This window comes from Lepus europaeus, chromosome 18 (assembly GCF_033115175.1).
Source record: "Lepus europaeus isolate LE1 chromosome 18, mLepTim1.pri, whole genome shotgun sequence".
Classification (NCBI taxonomy): Eukaryota; Metazoa; Chordata; class Mammalia; order Lagomorpha; family Leporidae; genus Lepus; species Lepus europaeus.
The window spans coordinates 59,863,073-59,883,428 of NC_084844.1; the positions used below are offsets into that span (position 1 = coordinate 59,863,073).

At 47.1% G+C, this 20,356-nt stretch overlaps 1 protein-coding gene across 2 annotated transcripts in view; it reads left to right on the forward strand.

Moving 5' to 3' along the window:
* Window positions 1–18,070: 18,070 nt before the first annotated feature.
* Window positions 18,071–20,356, forward strand: part of AKAP10 (A-kinase anchoring protein 10) — an 85,974-nt gene continuing 83,688 nt past the window's right edge. Inside the window, exon 1 of one of the 2 annotated variants that reach the window (XM_062215400.1) lies at window positions 18,071–18,321. In XM_062215400.1, the coding sequence (XP_062071384.1) occupies window positions 18,234–18,321 (88 nt within the window). In that variant the 5' untranslated portion in view covers window positions 18,071–18,233. The remainder of the gene's footprint in view (window positions 18,322–20,356) is intronic. The other variant, XM_062215398.1, reaches the window with a different exon arrangement.

The window sequence follows — 20,356 nt, forward strand, 5'->3', positions numbered from 1 at the left end:
CCAGCTCCTGGCTTCAATCTGGCCGAGCCCCAGCCCTTTTGGTTATTTAGGGAGTGAACCAGTGGATCGCAGATTCTCTCTCTCTGTCTCTGTCTCTGTGTGTGTGGGTGGGTTGGGGGTGGATGTTGTTCTGTCTGCCACTCTGCCTTTTAAATAAATAAATATTTTTTAGATTTCTTAATTTATTTGAAAGGCACAGTTACAGAGAGGGAGAGGGGGACAGAGAGAGAGAGAGGGAGAGGGGGACAGAGAGAGATCCTTCTGTTAGTTCACTCTCCAAATGGCCACAACAGCCAGGGCTGGGCCAGGCCAAAGCCAGGAGACAGGAACTTCTTCCAGGTCTCCCATGTGAGTGCAGGGGCCCAAGCACTTGGGCTATCCTCTGCTGCTTTCCCAGGCTCATTAGCAGGGAGCTGGATTGGAAGTGAAGCAGCCAAGATTTGAACCGGCGCCCACATGGGTTGCAAGCACTTCAAGTGGCAGCTTCTATTCTCTATGCCACCACTCTGGCCCCAAATAAATAAATCTTTGAATTTGAGCACAGGAAGAGATCCAGGTGAACACTGAAGCAGCACTCCAGAATCAATCAATCTCTCTCTCTCTCTCTCTCTCTCTCTGGAATAGAATAAAATTAGCAAAAGTAGAGGGGAATCAGCCAGAAACTCAGAGAGGCAGTCAAACAAAGAGGATATAGTCTTACTCAATAAACTTCAAAGCATGGCACTTAGGGAGGACATGGAAGATTCTGAGGATGATGAAATGGCTGGGTAAGAGGTGAGGTTCCTGACTCCAACCCAACGCCCAGATGAGGCAGGAGGAAGGGCCGCCCACAGGAGTACATGGGAAGATCCAGTTATGGTAGTCATTATAGCTGCTCTTTTTTTTTCTCCCGGCTCCCAGTAGAATCCATTTCCCTGCTTCATTTCAGTTTTGCTCTTGAGGTAGTGGGTGTCTAGCCTAGGAATTAAGGTGCCTGAATCCCGTATGGGAGTGCCTGGGCTTCGAGTCCCAGTTCTGTTCCTGTTTCCGGCAGTAAATGATGGCTCAAGTTACTGGACTCCTGTCACCCACAGAGAAGACTTGAACCGAATTCCAAGTGCCTGATTTCACTGTCAGCCCAGCTCGGGCCATTGCAAGCATTTGAGGAATAAACCAGTGGATGAGCGTCCTCTCCGTCAGTCTGTCTGCTTCTCTATCTCTCTGGCTCACAAATAAGTAAATCAGTTCATTACCTTTACAGTGTTAAGGTTGGTGAGGGTATAGAGAAATTAGAACTCTTGCACGTTGTTAGTGGTATAGTACATTGGTGCAGGTGCTGTGGAATACAGTTCCCTTCCAATATGTAAATAAAATCCTTGACAGCACTAAAATTTATTGCTTCCAAAGAAAAAAGCTCCTGGGTCCATGTCAGAATCCACACCTGACACTGACCTTCAACACATAGCCCTCGTTTGCTTTGAGCCTATCAAAGCACTGTCACTTAGACTCCACCTTTCCCTCAAGTCCTGGAGTAACTCTGTCCTATCCCTTGTTTGGTGAGTCATACCTAGGGTTGCTCAAGTGTGCCATCCCTCTCTGCAATGATACAATAACCTGATTTTGCCAGTGTTAAGTTTGGCCTAAAAGTTCATCCATAGTGACCTGTAACCTAACGCGATAAGTTAACAGACTGCAACCTACTATTGTAACAAGTGGCTAAATTTCAGCCAATCACAAGAGGCCAAATGTTCAAACCTTGTTCAAGACAGGAGCAGCTGTAAGTAGGTAGACTGTCTCTGTACCTCGGTGCCTCACTTCTGAATTCTGTACAGTTCTTCCTTTCTCTGTGTTTGGGTGTAATTGGCCCATGTGGTTCTGAACCACTTTTGATCCAGACTGCTACCCAATTCTAGAATCCCAAGTCAAAAAAGCCAATTAAGATCTGCAAAACTAGATTAGTCATAAATGTGTCTGGTGGCACTGGATGGCAGATTTGTCCTTGGCAACTTAGGCTGGGGAAGAGGGGGTCACAGCATTGTCCTTTGAGACTTCTTTGCTTCCCTGTCCTCAATAAATTCTATATAGTAGTGATCATATGCGGTATTGAGAGTGTGTGGGTTTGCGCCCCCTTTCTGTAACAGTTCCCCCAAACTCTTTCCCAGGGACTTTCTCCTCTGTGTCCTCAACTTCCACTTCTTTGCGAAAACAGAAAGCTGCAGGATCTACCTTCCTTGACCACAAGCTCCTCTCTCAGAACCCTTAAAACAGAGACCCCAAGAACAGCCATGGCTCTCTCTCCCATCCCCTCCAGACTTGTAACTAAGGGGATCATGAGACGGGATGGGAGCAGGACTCACTAAACGAAGCTCCTCACATCCAGCTCTATCAGGAGCAAGGAGCATTGAATCCTAACAGCAAAAGACCCCCTACCGTCCTTTATGGGACTTTCTCAACCCAGAATAATCTAATCTGAGCCATATTTGATCTTCCTGAGGTGGCAATGTTGCAAAAACAAAACAAAACAAAAAACAGTGTCTCTTGAGAAAGCAGTGGAGGATGGTCCGAGTGCTTGGGCCCCTGCTACCCACATGGGAAACCTGGATGGAGTTTCCAGCTCCTGGCTTCAGCCTGGCCCAGCCCTGGCTGTTATAGTCATTTTGGGGAGTGAAGTAGCAGACGGAAGATCCTCTCTCTGTCTCTCTCTCTCTCTCAATCTTTCAAATAAATAATTAAAAAAAAAAAAAACAGCACCTACACCGCACACTGAGACAGGTGTAAACCAAAATGCTCTAATGCCGTGTGCTGAGGTGGACAAGGCAGAGCTGCAGGTCAGGTGTGAATGCAGGTGCTGTGTGCCAAGTTGAAATCACCGTGCCTCCCCAACCCCATAGAAGCACCGGTTCAGCACCCTTCCATGAGCCAGCTGATGAGAACTTCTTCCTGCTGTACTGTGTCCCTTGTGCGGGGGTGGTAAGCTCCCGATAAACCTTGTCTGGGCTGCACATGGGCCTCTTGTCAATAGCAATTTGCAAGTGAGCCAAGGAACATGGGGCCAGTAACAATAACAGCCCCCTAGGGCCAACCTGCAAATGGACTTCTTGCAATGAATGGCTGGTGGCCCCTGGGATTGTATGCAATGCAGGGCTGCTGGCACCAGCAGAGCACAAGGTGGCACCCCAGGAGCCAGAGCAAGGGCCCCAGAGAGACAGGGATAGTGGCCAGACAAACTGCCATAAGTTCTACCAAAGCCTCCAAGACTTCCTGACTTTGCTCCCAAACTGGGGCTCATGAATTGGTGACCCTTAGGCTGGCAGCCCACTCCCTTCCTGAGGGTGATGGCCTCTGTCCTCCATTATGCTAGATTCGTGCGTGTGTCTTACTGAGGTCTCTTTTGTGAGAAACTCTTGATCCTGCTGCGATTCAGTGTTGACACTGCAGGAGCTATAACAGCAGTGGTAAAAGAAAAAAACATAATAGCATTGGCAAAAAAAAAAAAAAAAAACAGGCTTCCAAGCAGGAGTTGGCAAACTTTTTCTATGAGGGGCCATATAGATTCTTATGCAACTACTTGATTTGGCAGCTGTGGCATGAAATTTTAATTAAAAATACAGGTATAATCATTTATACAGGTATAAATGATTGGATGCAACTTTATTCCACCAAAGCTTTGCTTATAAAAACAGACGATGATCAGACAGGATTTGGCCCCAGAGCCCACTCCTGCTCTGGAAACTCCCAGATCGGAGATTGAATTCTGACTGTGTTGCTGATGAGCTGTAGGAACTTGGCAAGGCTCTCTGAACCCCAGCTTCCTCATCTGTGAAATTTACAGTACGGATACCTGTCCCTCAAGAGTGATCAAAGGCTTGCAGCTGGTGCATAAAGGGTGCCTTGTGCCTAGTAAGTATTCAACAATGAAGAGCTGCATCACTATCAGTTTAGAAGCGATTAATTCAGCCAGGGCTGGATTCATCCGGAAGGATTGATTTCCTGCAGGAAGTGGATCATGGGCTGAGTCCAGGGCGGGGGTTGGGGGGGGCGGTTGGGGGAGGAAGGGAGGAAGGAATTGGACAGAGGAGCACAGGACACTATAGGATTTCTATTATCACACGGACGGTGGCCCAGTTGTGCTTCCTCTCCCTACCCAGGCTTAGGCTCCATCCCGTCCCCAATTCGAGAACTTCAAAATCTATCCTCACAGGTTCCTCCCACAGTAGCCAGAGCCAGCAAGTCCTTTGGCCAGTGTGATAGTCCTACCACAAGAGGGAGTGACTGCCCCGCTCACGCTGTGTGAGGCACGACTTTGGTTATCAACCTGGAAACAATCAATGGTGCAGGGTGGGTCTCCCTAGGACAAGTGGCATCTGAGATCCACGTTCCAGGCTCCCCTGAGGAATGGAGGGCTGGAGGAATCTGAAGGCTCCAGCTTTGCAAACCCCATCTTCTTACGTGCCCAATTCCCACATCTCAGGGTTCCACTCCCATGTACCAGGAAGCCATTTAAAACCACGTATTCTTTTTTTTTTTCTTAAAGATTAATTTTATTTGAAAGGCAGAGTTACAGAGAGAGAGAGAGATTTTCCATCTGATAGTTCACTCCCCAAATGACCACAACAACCGGAGCTGGACCAGGCCAAAACCAGGAGCCAGAAGCTTCATCCGGGTCTCCTACGTGGGTACAAGGACCAAGCACTTGAGCCATCTTCTGCTGCCTTCCCAGGTGCATCAGCAGGGAGCTGGATCAGGAGTGGAGCAACCAGGAATTGAAATGGCACCCAAATGTGATGCCGGCATTGCGGACGGCAGCTTAACCCACTATGCCACAACGCCTGCCTCTGTGTCTCTCTTTCCACTCTGCCCCCCTTACAAGTAGGTCCTATGCATGATCTTCAGCAACTGCTCCTTTAAAATCTGCCAAAGGAGCCCTTGGCTGCCCCAGCGTGACTGGACTTGGCAGGTGTCTACCCTGAGCCTGTCCTCCTCTGTTTCTTTCAACCAGAAGCCGGATACTCTGCAGTCCATAAAATGAACACACCTGTAGCCTTAGCTCAGGCTGCTGTAACAAAATGCCATAGACTGGTGGCTCATAAACAATAGAAACGTATTTCTCACAGTCGTGGAGAGGAAGAACTAGAACTGGGGTGCTGGCAGATTTCGTGTCTGATGATGGCCCCCTCTCTCATTGTGCCCTCCCACGGTAGGAGGGGCAAGTGTCTCCCTGAAGTCTCCATTATGTAGACTGATGACCTAGTCATCGTTCCCAGGCTCCACCCCGACACCATCACCTTGGGTGCTAGGATTTCTTTTTTTTTTTAGGATTTTATTTTATTTTATTTTATTTTATTTTATTTTATTTGAAAGACAGAGTCACAGAGAGAGGTAGAGAGAGAAAGAGAGGTCTTTCATCCGCTGGTTCACTCCCCCAATGGCCGCAATGGCCAGAGCTGCGCCAATCCGAAGCCAGGAGCCAGGAGCTTCTTCTGGGTCTCCCACGTGGTTGCAGGGGCCCAAGGACTTGGGCCATCTTCTACTGCTTTCCCAGGCCATAGCAGAGAGCTGGATTAGAAGAGGAGCAGCCGGGACTAGAATCAGCGCCCATATGGGATGCTGGTGCTTCAGGCCAGGGTTTTAACCTGCTGGGCCACAGTGCCGGCCCCACTAAGATTTCAACATAGGAATTTGGGGGTGGGGGAAGGACTTCAATGTTCAGAGCAGAGCCCCTCCACACATTCAGTGTCACAGCTGCCACCCAGCCACAAACTTCATCTCACTTAAGCACAGCTGAAAGCCTATGAACCACGATGCTACCGCTCACAAGAGGCTACTGCTACCTCCACCCACTGGCAGCAGTAGTGTTCTTAGTGCTGTCACACTGGTTGCTATGGTCTCTTTGTGCCCCTCCAAAATCCAGGAGTCCCTCATGAATGGAATTAATGTCCATATAAAACACTCCCCCTAGGGAGACCCCTTGCCATTTCCACCACAGAGTTCCCAGCTACCAGGTTCCCAGCAATGAAGTGGAAAGGAGACCCCCACTCAAGTATTGAATCTATAGGGCACCTTGATCTTAGCCTTCTGAGCCTCTGGAACTGGGAGAAATAAGGTTCTGTGGTTTCTAAGCCATGCACACCAGTCTTTGGCATTTGGTTATAGCAGCCCTAACAGGTTAGGACACTGGTGAATAAGTTCCCAGATCCCAACCCTCTTTGAAGGATGAAAAACTTAGCCTATGAGAACTTGGTTAGATGACCCTCCCTTCCAGTGGGTTCTATTTCCTGCCTTGTGGCTCTTCTGTGGCTCAGCCTGCTGTGAAAACAGCAGCTCTCTCTCAGTAGTCTTCCTCGCTGCCTGCAAATGTGGATCATGATTGCTTCCTCTCGCCTAAGTCACAGCAGATATGGAGTTTAATTCAGAAAGTTGGGAACTGGAGTCTCTGAGTCATTTAATTCTCAAAAAGACACCGCTGTGAAATCTGCTTCTTATTTTAAATAAAACTTTATTTGAAAAGAGGGTTATTCACGGCCAGCACTATGGCATACAGGGTTGGGCTTCCCCATGCGATGCCGGCATCCCGTACGAGCACTGGTTTAATTCCTGACTGCCCCACTTCTGATTTGGCCCCCTGCTAATGTGCCTGGGAAAATCAGCAGAAAATGGCCCAAGTGCTTGGGCCTCTGCACCCACGTGAAAGATCAGGAGGAAACCAGCAGATGGAAGATCTCTCACTCTGTCTCCCTTCCTCCATTTCTGTAACTCTGGCTTTCAAATGAAATAAATAGATCTCTATTTAGAACAAGAAAGAAAAGAAAACAGGGTCAGATATTTTATGTTTCTGCTTTGGGATGTGACCAGAGCCTACACTGTTGATATAAATAAATAACAAAAGCAGAAAAACCATTGTAGGAGCCAGTTGTAAAATCATTACCTGTGCAGAGGGTTAAACTACAACCTTAATCAGAGCACTGTTTTGAGTCCCAGCTGCTTCGTTTCCCATGCAAGTATTTGAAGCCTCTTCCACTGACTTGGAAGATCCAGGTAGAGTCTGTGGCTCCTGGCTGTGGCCTGGCCCAGACCTGGATTTTGTGGTCATTTAGGGAGTGAAGCAGCAGATGGGAGATCTTTCTGTCTCTCTGTGTCTTTCCCTCTCAAATGAATAAATAAATGAATAGGCCAATGCCACGGCTCAATAGGCTAATCCTCTGCCTGTGGCGCCGGCACCCCTGGTTCTAGTCCTGGTCAGGGTGCCGGTTCTGTCCCGGTTGCTCCTCTTCCAGTCCAGCTCTCTTCTGTGGCACGGGAGTGCAGTGGAGGATGGCCCAGGTGCTTGGGCCTTGCACCTGCATGGGAGACCAGGAGAGGCACCTGGCTCCTGGCTTCGGATCAATGCGGTGCGCCGGGCACAGCGGCCATTGGGGGGTGAACCAACGGAAAAAGAAGACCTTTATCTCTGTCTCTCTCTCTCTCTCTCTCTCTCACTGTCCACTCTGCCTGTCAAAAATAAATAAATAAATGAATAAATAATTTAAAAATTGCAACAATAGCAGCAACAGTAGCTGCCATCTACTGACTGCCTTCTAAAGCCAGATGCTGCCCTAGGAACTTTCAGTGTATTATTTTTGAATGCATGATCACCCAAGATGTTAGGTGATATTTTCATTTTACAGATGCAGGGTCAAAAACTTATGAAGGGGGCTGGCGCTGTGGCACAGCGGGTTAAAGCCCTGGCCTGAAGCACCAGCATCCCACATGGCCGCTGGTTCTAGTCCTAGCTGCTCCTCTTCTGATCCAGCTATCTGCTATGGCCTGGGAAAGCAGTAGAATATGGTCCAAGTCTTTGGGCCCCTGCACCCACATGACAGACCCAGAGGAAGCTCCTGGTTCCTGGCTTTGGGTCGGCGCAGCTCTGGCTGTTGCGGCCATCAGGGAAGTGAACCAGTGGATGGAAGACCTCTATCTCCGCCTCTCTCTGTAGCTCTGTCTTTCAAGTAAATAAAATAAATCTTAAAAAAAAAAAATTCCAAAAAAAAAAAAAAACTTACGAAGGACAAATGTTCCTTAGGCATAGGATTTACCCACCCAAGTCTTCACACAGCATGGCATAAAAAAGAGGGGCTTTGGAAACCGACAGAACTGTGCTCAGATCCTTGACTCTGCTTTTCTTAGTTGCAAGATCTTAAGCAATTTATTTATCCTCCTCAAAGACCCATTTTCTCATTTGCAGAATGAGGCAAGTAGGATCCACCATCCCAGGTTGTCCTGAGAATTAAATGCAACATTACAGTTAATGAAATGGAAATCCCTGGGACAACATCTGGCACACAGCACGTACTCCTTCGACAAGAATTGACTCACCCCCTTGCTTCTTCCTGCAAACTGTAGCATCTCAAAGCCAATGCAGAGAACAAAGGAACACCCAGGAAATACTATTCAAATTCATTTAAAATGATTGCGGGTAGCCAGGCAATTAAAGGAGGGGGAAAGAGGATTGATTTTTAAAGCTTCAGGCTGACTAGCTTCTTTTAGAAAGGAAAAACAAAACTCTTTTAAGCTAAATTTCAGTGTCTAGATTTTTAACCCTGCTACTCCTCAGATGAGACTATTTTTCATCTACAAAATGAGAGCTGTCATGGGGATTGAAACACAAGCAGGTGCTCAAGAATGATAGCTGATATTATCTCTGTGGTGCTCATCATCATCACTGTTAGACCATTAGAGACTTCGGTTTTCTGATCCAAAGAGTGTGGGAGGGGCTAGTGTTGTGGCACAGGGAGTTAAAGAGATGCTTGCCCTGCTGACATTCCATATCAGAGCTGTTCTGCTTCTGATCCAGCTCCCTGCCAATGTGTCTGGGAAAGCAGTGGATGACGGCTCAAGGACTTGAGTCCCTGCCACTCATGTGGGAGTCACAGATGAAGTTTCTGGCTCCTGGCTTTGGCCTGGTCCTGCTTAGGCCATTGTGGCCATTTCAGGGGTGAACCAGCAGGTATAAAACTCTTTTCTCCCTCTCCCTTATTTATTTATTTATTTATTTGAAAGGCAGAGTTACAGAAAGAGAGAAGGAGAGACAAAGAGAGAGGGGTCTTCGAAACACTACTTCACTCTGCAAATGACTGCAACATCCCGGGCTGGGCCAAGCCAAAGCCAGGAGCCAGGAGCTTCTTCTGGGTCTCCCACATGGGTTACAGGAGCCCAGGCATTTGGGCCATCATCCATTGCTTTCCCAGGCATGCTAGCACAGAGCTGGATCAGAAGTGGAGCAGCCAGGACTCAAATTGGCGCCCAAGTGGGATGATGGCATTGCAGGGCATGGCTTTCACCCTCTGAGCCACAGAGCTGGCCCCATAAATAAATCTTTAAAAAAAAATGGGCTTGGGAATTGTGTGAGTCTGCTACTAAGATCCCTGCTAGCTTTGAAAATCACTGATGCCAGGATTTTCTGGTGAAAAGTTTGAGATGTTGAAATGTTTGAGGTGTCATGGATAAAGGGCTTTGCACAGGCTACAGATGTGGCTATGACTAGAAGTCAGCTACTCCTGTAGATGAATTATAGACCTTCTTGCATGTATAAAACACAACCACCAAGTCAGGTAAAGCTAGCATTGCATTTATTCCATTTCTGTACAACCCTCACTCCCAACAGCATATTAAAGATATGATCCATCAGACCACTGGGCTCTAATGATTCCTGGAATCCGTGCAACTTCATTCTTGACCTGAACTTGTCAATCTGGAGTAGCAGGAGAGCAATGATGCTCACTTACTGTACCCCAACCCTCTCCTACTTTGAGCTCATCTGGCTCTGCCTCCAGCCCTGCAGGGCTTCCTCTAGAGGTTACCTGCTAGCACACCTCACCTCCTACCCCTGTTTATGTAGGTCTCCTCCACTCTGGGCTGCCATATTAACAATGCCATGGAATATGCATGCATAACCATGAATTGCAAAAGAGTTAGTTGCCTGTGGTACAAATCACTGATTGATGGGAGAAGGGAATTAATGGCTGAACACTATCCAGCTTACATGTCCCTAGAGCATAGTCCCCCATATCCACATATCCAGTAATGCTTCACACTTAGCATGGCCAACTCAATACCATGGTAACACAGTCTTGGGTTGGCTCTCCCTCCTTACCCACTTCTCCTCCCTTGTCTCATGCCTGCTCTGTGGTCTTGAGCCCTGCCATGGGTCTGCTGCCTCCGGCTGTGTTTTCTGGAGAACCTATGGTAAGCCCTGGGTAGCCCTAAAAGAGGGTTGGGATCTGAGAACTTATTCACCAGTGTCCTAACCTGTTAGGGTTGCTATAACCAAATGCAAAAGACTGGTGGACAAACCACAGAATCTTATTTCTTCCAGTTCCAGAGGCTCAGAAGTCTAAGATCAAGGTGCCCCATAGATTCAATACTTGAGTGGGGGTCTCCTTTCCACTTCATTGCTGAAACCTGGTAGCTGGGAACTCTGTGGTGGAAATGGCAAGGGGTCTCCCTAGGGGGAGTGTTTTATATGGGCATTAATTCCATTCATGAGGGACTCCTGGATTTTGGAGGGGCACAAAGAGACCATAGCAACCAGTGTGACAGCACTAAGAACACTGCTGCTGGCAGTGGGTGGAGGCAGCAGTAGCCTCTTGTGAGCGGTAGCATCGTGGTTCATAGGCTTCAGCTGTGCTTAAGTGAGATGAAGTTTGTGGCTGGGTGGCAGCCGTGACACTGAATGTGTCTAGGGGCTCTGGTCTGAACATTGAAGTCCTTCCCCCACCCCCAAATTCCTATGTTGAAATCCTAGCACCCAAGGGCTGGTGTTATAGCATAGCAGGTAAAGCCACCGCCTGCAGTACCACCATCCTATATGGGCGCCGGTTCAAGTCCCGGCTGCTCCACTTCCGATCCAGCTCTCTGCGATGGCCTGGGAAAGCAGGCACTCACGTAGGAGGCCTGGAAGAAGCTCCTGGTTCCTGGTTTCGGATTAGTCCATCTCCGGCTGTCACAGCCATCTGAGGAGTGAACCAGCAGATGGCAGACCTCTCTCTCTCTCTTTCTCACTCTTTCTCTCTCTGTGCCTCTCTCTCTGCCTTTCAAATAAATAAATAAATAAATCGTTTTTAAAAATATGTATAGAAGCCGGCGCCGTGGCTCAACAGGCTAATCCTCCGCCTTGCGGCGCCGGCACACCGGGTTCTAGTCCCGGTCGGGGCACCGATCCTGTCCCGGTTGCCCCTCTTCCAGGCCAGCTCTCTGCTGTGGCCAGGGAGTGCAGTGGAGGATGGCCCAAGTGTTTGGGCTCTGCACCCCATGGGAGACCAGGATAAGCACCTGGCTCCTGCCATCGGAACAGCGCGGTGTGCCGGCCGCAGCGCGCTACCGCGGCGGCCATTGGAGGGTGAACCAACGGCAAAAGGAAGACCTTTCTCTCTGTCTCTCTCTCACTGTCCACTTTGCCTGTCAAAAAAAAAAAAAAATATGTATAGAAAACATAGATTTTTTTTCTAGTTAGACTGGGTACCATCCCCAACACATCTCATTGTATATAGAAATATAATCCAATATTCAAAGAAGTCTGAAATCTGAAACTCTTTGGTCCCAAGTTATCCTTATCCTAAGGAACAAGGATGTTCATCTTCTATTGGGAAGCAGAGTAGGACCAGCCTTTAGAGTTCCTTGACCCACAGGGATCTGGAGAGAGAGCTGATGGATCCAGGTATTCCCAGTAGGAGAAAGACAGATAACCAACTGGGGCACTCTTGATATTACATAATAAAAATAAAATAAATTAAAATAAAGCAATGGTCCATGAGCAGAAGGCTAATGTCAGCTGTCACAGTGGAAAATCACATTCCCTTCCAAGTTCCCAGATGTAAGACAGTTCACAGGCTCAGAGTTCGTTGTTTGAAAAGGAAGCCAGATCCTCTTAAGTATACACAGTAAATATTTCCCCAGTCACTCCTGGGGAAGAGCTGAGGTCAGTTTTCAGGGTAACTGAGCACCAGAGAAAAGAGAATGCCCAACATTCCCAAGGACTGTGTGATACAGGATCTGAGATAAGACTGATGGAAACCAGAGCACCCAGCGGAACATATTTTACACTACAGCACATCTTCATTTGACTAGCCACATTTCAAGGACTGAATATTCAGACAGGATAGGTCTGAAGAATTCTTGATTGTTTGGACATTCCATATAGCATCATCCTGGGGCTCTGTGTTAATGATGTCATACTATTTGTACCTAGCGAGCAAGCAATGGCATGTATTCCAGATACATTGACAAGACACATACATGCCAGAAGGTGGGAAATAAGCCCTCCCAAGATTCAGGAACTTGCTACACTGGTGATGTTTGTATACTTGTTAAGTATTTGTATAGAAAACAACTTAGCCCTATGCCCAAAGAGATACCTGACTTTTGCTGTTGCCTGCTTGGAAGTGATCTCTAGCCCTTGAAATAGCACTCCTGATAGGAGTGTTTCTGTTTTGACTATGGGTCTTGGGCCAACCAAATAGCAACAATGTGATTTGGGTTGGGGACTTTGGGTCAGGCTGCATCAGTGGAAATCCCTCGAGGGGCTGGAATCCCTGATCAGTCACATGGGCAGTCAGCCATGCTTGCATGATGGAATCTCAATAAAGACTTTGGACACCAAGGTTTGGGTAAGCTTCCCTGGTTGGCAATACTCCACACTGGGTACCAACCCTGTCCTGGCTCCACGGACAATTGGAAGGTCCCCATTTGCAACTCCCCTGGACCCTGCCCTGTGCATGTCTTCCTGTGGCTGATTATAATCCGTATCCTTTATCTGTAATAAACCATAAATGTGAGTGTAACATATTTCAGTGAGTTTTGCGAGCCCTTCTAGCAAATTATGGTATGAAGAGTAATCGGGGGGATTCTTGAAGTGAGGCTCTCTTGTGTGGACTGGGCCCCCACTAACTTCATAGTTATTTTTCACAACATTGTTATTGCTCTTTGTGATCAATGTTTATTTCTATTCACATATGTATCACTTTCTTCATTCTTTAAATTTTTAAAAAATGCAAACAGGATCCTCTTGTTTTTTGATGATTTTTATTTACTTGCAAGGCAGAATTACAGACAGAGGAGGAGAGAATACAGAGAGCAAGAGAGATCTTCCATCCGCTGGTTCACTCCTCAAATGGCTGCAATGGCTGGAGCTGTGCCAGGCCAAAGCCAGGAGCCCAGAGCTTCTTCTGGGTATCCCGGATGGCTTCAGGAGCCCAAGCTTCTTCTGCCATTTTTGCAGGTGCATTTGTAGGGAGCTGGACCAGAAGTGGAGCTGCTGGAGCTCGAACCAGCTCCTATATGGGATGTCAGCAGTATGCCGCGATGCCAGCTCCCATTCTTTAAATAAAAAAAAAAAATTAGAAAGGCAGAGAGACATAAACACAGAGAGATCTTTCATCTGCTGGTTCACTCCCCAAATACCCTAATACCCAGATCAAAGCCAGGAACCTGGGACTCAGTTCAAATCTTCAAGGTTTCCCATTTGGGTGACAGAGACCCAAGTATTTGGGTCATCACCTGGCTGCCTCCCAGGGTGCACATTAGCAGGAATTTGAAACAGGAAGTTGAGCTGGGACTTGAACCCAGGCACCCTGATAACAGATGCAGGCATCCCAAGAAGTAGCTTATCCACTTCACCAAATGCCTGTCCCATGTTCTTTGTTGTTTATGGTACCTTTCATTACTTTCCATCTTATATCACCTTACTACTGTCTAAAATAAATCCTTTAGAGTACCCTTTAGTGAAATCTGCTGGTTAGAATTTTTCTTTTCATGTCTGAAAATGTCTTATTTTGTGCCATCCTTGAAATATAGGCTTTGTGGGTATAGGATTTCAGGTTGATAGTTACTTTTTATAGCACATTAAAGGTCTATTTTTAGTCTTCTGGTTTTTATAGCTGTCATTATTTTAAAAAGCTGCTTAAGCACAATTTCTTTGAAAATAATGTTTCCCTAGCAGTTTTTAATAATTTTTGTTTTTTATTTCATGAAATCTTATTATTAATAATTTATGTACATATTTCTTTTGATTTATTTTGCTTGCAATTCATAGTGATTCTTGAGTTGATCTAGTTTCTTTTATAGCCTCAAGAAAATTTTCAGCCATTAGTTTTTCAAATATTTCCTTTACTACAATCTATATTCTTTCCTTCCAGTATTCTGATCAAACACATGGTAAACCTTATTGTATTTTCTTAAATCACTTACACCCTGAAAATTTCATTTGGGTATTTTCTTTTGGCCTGTCTTCCATTTCATACATTCTCTCATCAGCTGTAGCTCTTCTTAACATATTATATAGTTTTGATTTCAGCAATCTTTCATTTCTTGAATTTCTAATTGCTTCCTGTCAGTTTTAGTAGTTTCCAGTTTTCTGTCCAAATTTTCAATCTTGTCTCCTTGAATATAGTAAGAAGAGTTATACTGAAAGCTATGTCTGGTAATTCTGCTATGTAGAGATGCAGTATGACTGCCTCTATTGTCTGCTGTTTCTCTTGGCTTTTGTTCCTTTCATCTGTGACTAAGTGCTAGACATATGAGAAAAAATGTTGAAAAATTGGATTGCTTGGATGATGTTATCTTATTCCAAGAGGATTTGCTCCCAGCAGGGACCCTGGGAAACCAACAGTATAGCTTTCCTTAATTTACTATTAGGGAATAAGATTTCAGTCACCCAGATGACTTGAAGCTGGGTCACAACCATTTAAACAGTTGGTCTACTTAGGGTGCAGTTTTCTCAGAATCACAGCTGAAAGCATGCCTTGGACCTCAACTTTTTTCTTCTAGTTTGTGACACTATCAACAGCATCACTCAACTTTTCAATGTTTTTTTCACGAACAGCAAAATTTCCCAATGCAAAAGGTCCTAAATAAGGGACTTGACTTGATTATCTGGATTTTGTTTTTCTTCTCTTTCTTCCCCCAGCAATTGATTCTTCTTTACCTTCTTATTGCCACAATGTCAAATTTTTTTTTTTTTAAATTTTGGAAGCAGGGACAGAGTCCCCATGTGCTGATCCACTCCCCAGATGCCCATGAAGGCTAGGTCTGGGTCAGATTGAACCTGGGAGCAGGGAACTCAATCCAGGTCTCCTATATGAATGGTAAGGAAGGACCCAACTTCTTGAGTTATCACCTGCTGCCTCCCATGTTCTGCACTAGCAAGAATCTGTAATCAGGGGTCTTGAACCCAGGTCTTCCAATGTGGGACATGGACGTCTTAACTGCCCTGTACATATACCTGCACCAACTCCCAAAGTCTTTCAAGGTTTTATTCACCTTGTTATTTTCTATTCACCTTTTTAAAAGCATTCCTTAGCATGTGGTTACTCCAAAATTCCTACTCCACTGATAGGAATAGTGGAAATGTCCATTGCCCAAATTTAGGAGATTATTTTTATTATAATCTCCTGGCAGCCTGTTTTGAGTTCTTTTGAAAAATGTGCAATAAACTCCCATTTATCAAGCACAATTATAGAAACTCTAGAAGTAACTACTTTGATTAAGGTAAAAATCAGAAGCCACTTTTTTTAAATTTTATTTTTATTTATTTCTTTGAAAAGTAGAGAGAGAGAGAGAGAGAGAGAGAGAGAGAGAGAGAGAGAATATTCCATTTGCTAGTTCACTTCCCCAGATGCCTACAACAGCCAGGGGCAGGGGCAGGGGCAGGCCAAAGCCAGGCATAAGGAACTCCATCTAAGTCTCCCATACAGGTGGCAGGAGCCCAAGTACTTGTGTTGTCACCTGCAGGCTGTTAGGCACATCAGCAGGCAGCTGATTGGAAGCAGCAGTGGGGCTTGATCTCAGGCACTCTGATATGGGATGTGGGCATTCTAAGCAGAGTATTAATGTGCCACACCACAGCACCAACCTCCCAAAGCCATAACTTTTTAGAGACAAATTTCACAAAGTTATTGATGCAAATGCTTTTGACAGTGTAAATGATGAGTTAAGAATTAACCTTTTCTTAAACAGTGATGAAAATTTTGTAAAGATCAGTATGTTTTTTGAGGTAAATGTGACTGTATATCTGCTTATTAAAAGGTAACAAGGAGGGACAGGCACTGTGGTACAGTAGATTAAGTCTCAGCTCATATAAGAGAGCCTGGATGGAGTTCCAGCTCTGCTTTTGATTCAGCTTCCTGCAAATGTGACTAGGAGGCAGCACAAGGCTGCCTAAGTACTTAGGGTCTTATTACTCACCGGGGTGACTAGCAGGGAGTTGTTGACTCCTGCCATTGGCCTGGCCCAGCTCCAGCTGGGTGGGCATTTGTGGAATAAACTAATGGATAGATCTCCCTCTCCTTCTGTTTCAGTCACTCTGCCTTTCAAAAAAAGAAGCAAGGAACTTTCTTTTCCTATATAATAAATATACTTTTTTGGAATAGTTTTCTTTGGATTATGAACGGTTGAGCTAGAAAGCTATTTTTATAGAATGTTTATTGTAGAATACTGTTCATTACTTTGTAAATGGTATTTGTCATGGGAGATTAATTTTATTCACAGACTTTGCGATAATTAACAGATTTTACCTCACTGATTTGTTGTAATTAATACAACTGGTAATAAGAAAAACCTGCGAGGATTCCCTTAAAAATTAGGAACATAATTAAAGGAACTCCTGGTAAAAAATTTATTTAATTTTACATATAAAGTGACTCTTACAGATTAATTTGAAAAATCCAACGCAGAGTATCAGTTTGCCACAACTGGTTATTCAGGCCGGTGGAATACTCTTGTTTTTAAAACTCTTGTTTATTTTTAACTTTACTTATATGTGAATCATCAAATTTCAAGAGATTAAAACGACCTACTCGTAACAGGGAGCTTCCCTGAGCAAACACTTTAATGGATGATGATTCAGAAAGAACCAGAACCTCAGGCGTGCTGGCCCTGGGGAGGGAGAGGGGGCAGGACCCGCGGACTCAGTGGCCACAGCGGGGTGCGGGGCCCCGGGGCGCAGACTGGTTTTCAGGCGCATTTCCCACCCCGGGGCCCGGGGAGATGGGTGGTTGCTCAGGCGCCCAGCAGCGCACCCCCAGTCCGTCTCGCTCCTGCCCAGTGTTCCTGCAGGCACTCTCTACCCAGAGGGAAATTAGGTCCGGAGAGCCAGGCTTCAAACCTAATTAGTCTGTGATCTGATGGGGGCAGGCGGCTTTTATTTTTCTGTGCGTAGTTTTTCCTTTCACTCAGACCGACCGGCTCCAAGGGCTATTACTAAATCCGCAGGGTTCAGCAAAGTACTTGCGCAGGGCACCTTTCCAAAGAAACGTCAGCTCTGCTCATCTTTCAGGCACCTGGAAACAGCCCCCAACACGAACGCACCTGGGCCCCCGTCTACCCCGCCATAGACTTCATAAAACAGCAACCTGCGAGCACCGGTTGCGTTGCTACTATCTTGGCGCTGCTGCAGGTTCAAGCTATAGCATCACCACCCAGACGCTGAGCGCACCGCGGGGTCCTCAGGGGCACCCAAGGGGCGGCGGGGGAGGATTGGCTTCCTTCAGCTTTCGAGGTAGAGCGAGAATATTACGTGGCTTTCCCTTTCAAATTTAAAATTCGCACTTTTCCCTTTTCATTCCCGGGTCCGTTTCGAACTTACACGCCGGGGCCACCTGCTCCCTCGGGGACAGCAAGAGTTGGGTAGGGGGTGGGGGTTTCAGGGTGAAGCTTCTCAGGCTGGCCCTAGCACCTCTGAGCAAACTCGAACTGAGGGGCCAAGCTGGAGCGTGGAAGGAGCTGACACCCCAACTTTTTTGGAAGCGCACGCTCTGCAAGGCGCCCATCCGCCGGGGGCTCAGGACCCGAGGCGCCACATTATATAAGCTGCTGGGGAGGAGGGAGGGTCTCCCGCTCCAGTCTGCAGCGCTCCACAAGCAGCCTGCTCCGGGAGCCACAAAGCTGCAGCGGGCACCGCGGCCATGTGCAGGGTACCCGGGTCACGGGACCCGGCGCAGGCCGCACACGCCCAGGGTCACGTGGGAGGCGCCGGCGCGCACTCTTCCACCCACGGGAGGAGGCGGAGAGGGAGAGAGGGAGGGGGCGGGGCCGGAGGCTGGGCCTCCCGTGAAGCCTCGCGCGGGGAAGGACCGGAACTCCGGGCGGGCGGCTTGTTGATAATATGGCGGCAGGAGCTGCCTGGGCATCTCGAGGAAGCGGTGGGGCCCACACCCGGAAGAAGGGTCCTATTTCAGACTAGTGCAGCGGCCCCGGCGGGCCCGGAAGTCCGGGCCGGTTGCTGAATGAGGGGAGCCGGGCCCTCCCCGCGACAGTCCCCCCGCGCCCTCCGCCCCGACCCGGGCCCCGCCATGTCCTTCTTCCGGCGGAAAGGTAGCTGAGGGGGTGCCGGCGGGGGAGCCAGGCCGGGCCTCAGGGGTTGGCGGTGGGGCAGGTGGGCCTGCAAGGGCTTCCTCCCGGGCGGCGGCGGGGCCCTCCGTGAGCCTCTCGGCCTCCGCGCTGACGTCCCGGAATGCCTCCCGCTGCTCCGGGTCTCTGCAGGGAGGGAGTAGGTGGCCTCCTCGCGCGAGGTCGCGGCGGGATTGTCGCGCTGGTCCGAAAGTGCTTGCTGGAACTCTTGGAAGTGAATGCTTGTTTGCTTAAGAATAGCTCTTTGGGTGTTTTTGGTTTTTTTTTCTTTTTTTTTCTTTTCTTTTTTCTTGTGTGTGTGGTTTGCTGGGGCGGGGGGGGGGGGGCTGTGGCTCAAGCTCAGGGACATCCCTTGAGTACCTTATTACGGAAGCCTCGGACTTTTCCAAATATTGAGGATTTTATGTCTAAAAGCAACACATGGAAAAACTGCTTTCTTCAACTAGTGCTGTTTTCCAGTTTCCTCTGTAGGGGGAAGGGAAATTGCAGTCTTTAAAAATAAAATGACTTACTGCTGAAGTTCCCCTACGGAGGAAGATTACTTGTTTTGATGACTTAGCACATTTACTAACTGCTGAAACCCTAACTTCAGATAGAAAGGAACTACTTCTGTGTCGGGGTTTCGGTGGTAGTAACTGCCCAGTTTTTAAGTCGAGGGCAAGGCTGTGGGTTTCATGAAGAGTACCTGTCCGAAGTGAACGAGTGTGAGTCTGCCGTGGATGACGGTGGTTCTGTCACTTTATTACTAAAAAGAAACCGGACCGGACAGAAACAGGTTTTCTGAAAAAGCACTAAGCCATATCAGAGCCTCGGGGTCACATGCCATCTGAGCTCCCAGCCGTGTAACCTGCACAGGCCAGTTAACCCATTTCTCTTTCTTTGCTCTACTGAGAATTAGATTATCCTAAAAGGCCCCATTCAACTCGAGCCGACTAAAGAATTCCTCTCAATAGGTGCAGGATTTTAGTAACTGATAGTAGGTGGTGAATGAATGAAGGCTGGCAAAATGGTAGTAGGAAGCTTTGTTAGTGAAGTATGTAAGTATAGTTAATAGCTCTCTAATTTGTCTGACAGGGTTAAAGTGTTTAGCTTGCTTTTTTTTTTTTTTTAAAGGTAAAAAAGTTTTCTAAGTATAGTAAAGCTAGTTACACAAGACATGACCATTCAGCATGTACTTCTGAGTGCCTACAGTTTGCAAGGTACTGTGCTGAGTCCTTACCATCCAGCAGTACAAGACAGAGTCCCTGCATCCATGGAGCTTATTGCCTGCTGGGATAGACAGACAATAAATAAGCACACAAATGTCTGTGTGTGTGTATGTATGTATGTATGTGTATTCACAAACTGAGTAAAGTGTAATGAAGAAGAAACAAGACTTTGGTTGAATGTTAGAGGAAGGTCTCTGCAGATGACCTTGAAACTTAGATCTGAAGTATCAGCAGGTGGTATCTTTACAGAAACCAGGTTAGAGCACTAGAGGTATGGGGAATGCCACGTTCAGAGGTCGTGAGCTGATGACTGTCTAGAAGGGAAAGAAGGCTAGGATGGGGCAGAAAGGTTGGCCAGTATCAGATGATTGAAAGGTTTTAGACTGTTGGTGGGTTTTGTTCCAAGTTGAGAGAGACTATTTAAAAAAACATTTAAAGTGGAATGATCTCATTTTCATGTTTCTTTTTTAAAGATGTATTTATTTATTTGAAAGTCAGAGTTACACAGAGAGAGAGGCAGAGAGAGAGAGAAAGAGGTCCTTCATCCATCCCATGGTTCACTCTGCAGTTGGCTGCAACGGCCGGTGCTGTGTGGATCCGAAGCCAGGAGCCAGGAGCTTCTTCCGGATCTCCCATGTGGGTGCAGGGGCCCAAGGACTTGGGGCCATCTTCTACTGCTTTCCTAGGCCATAGCAGAGAGCTGGATTGGAAGTGGAGGAGCCAGGTCTCGCTGGCACCCATATGGGATGCTGGCGCTTAAGGCTAGGGCGTTAGCCCACTGCGCCACAGTG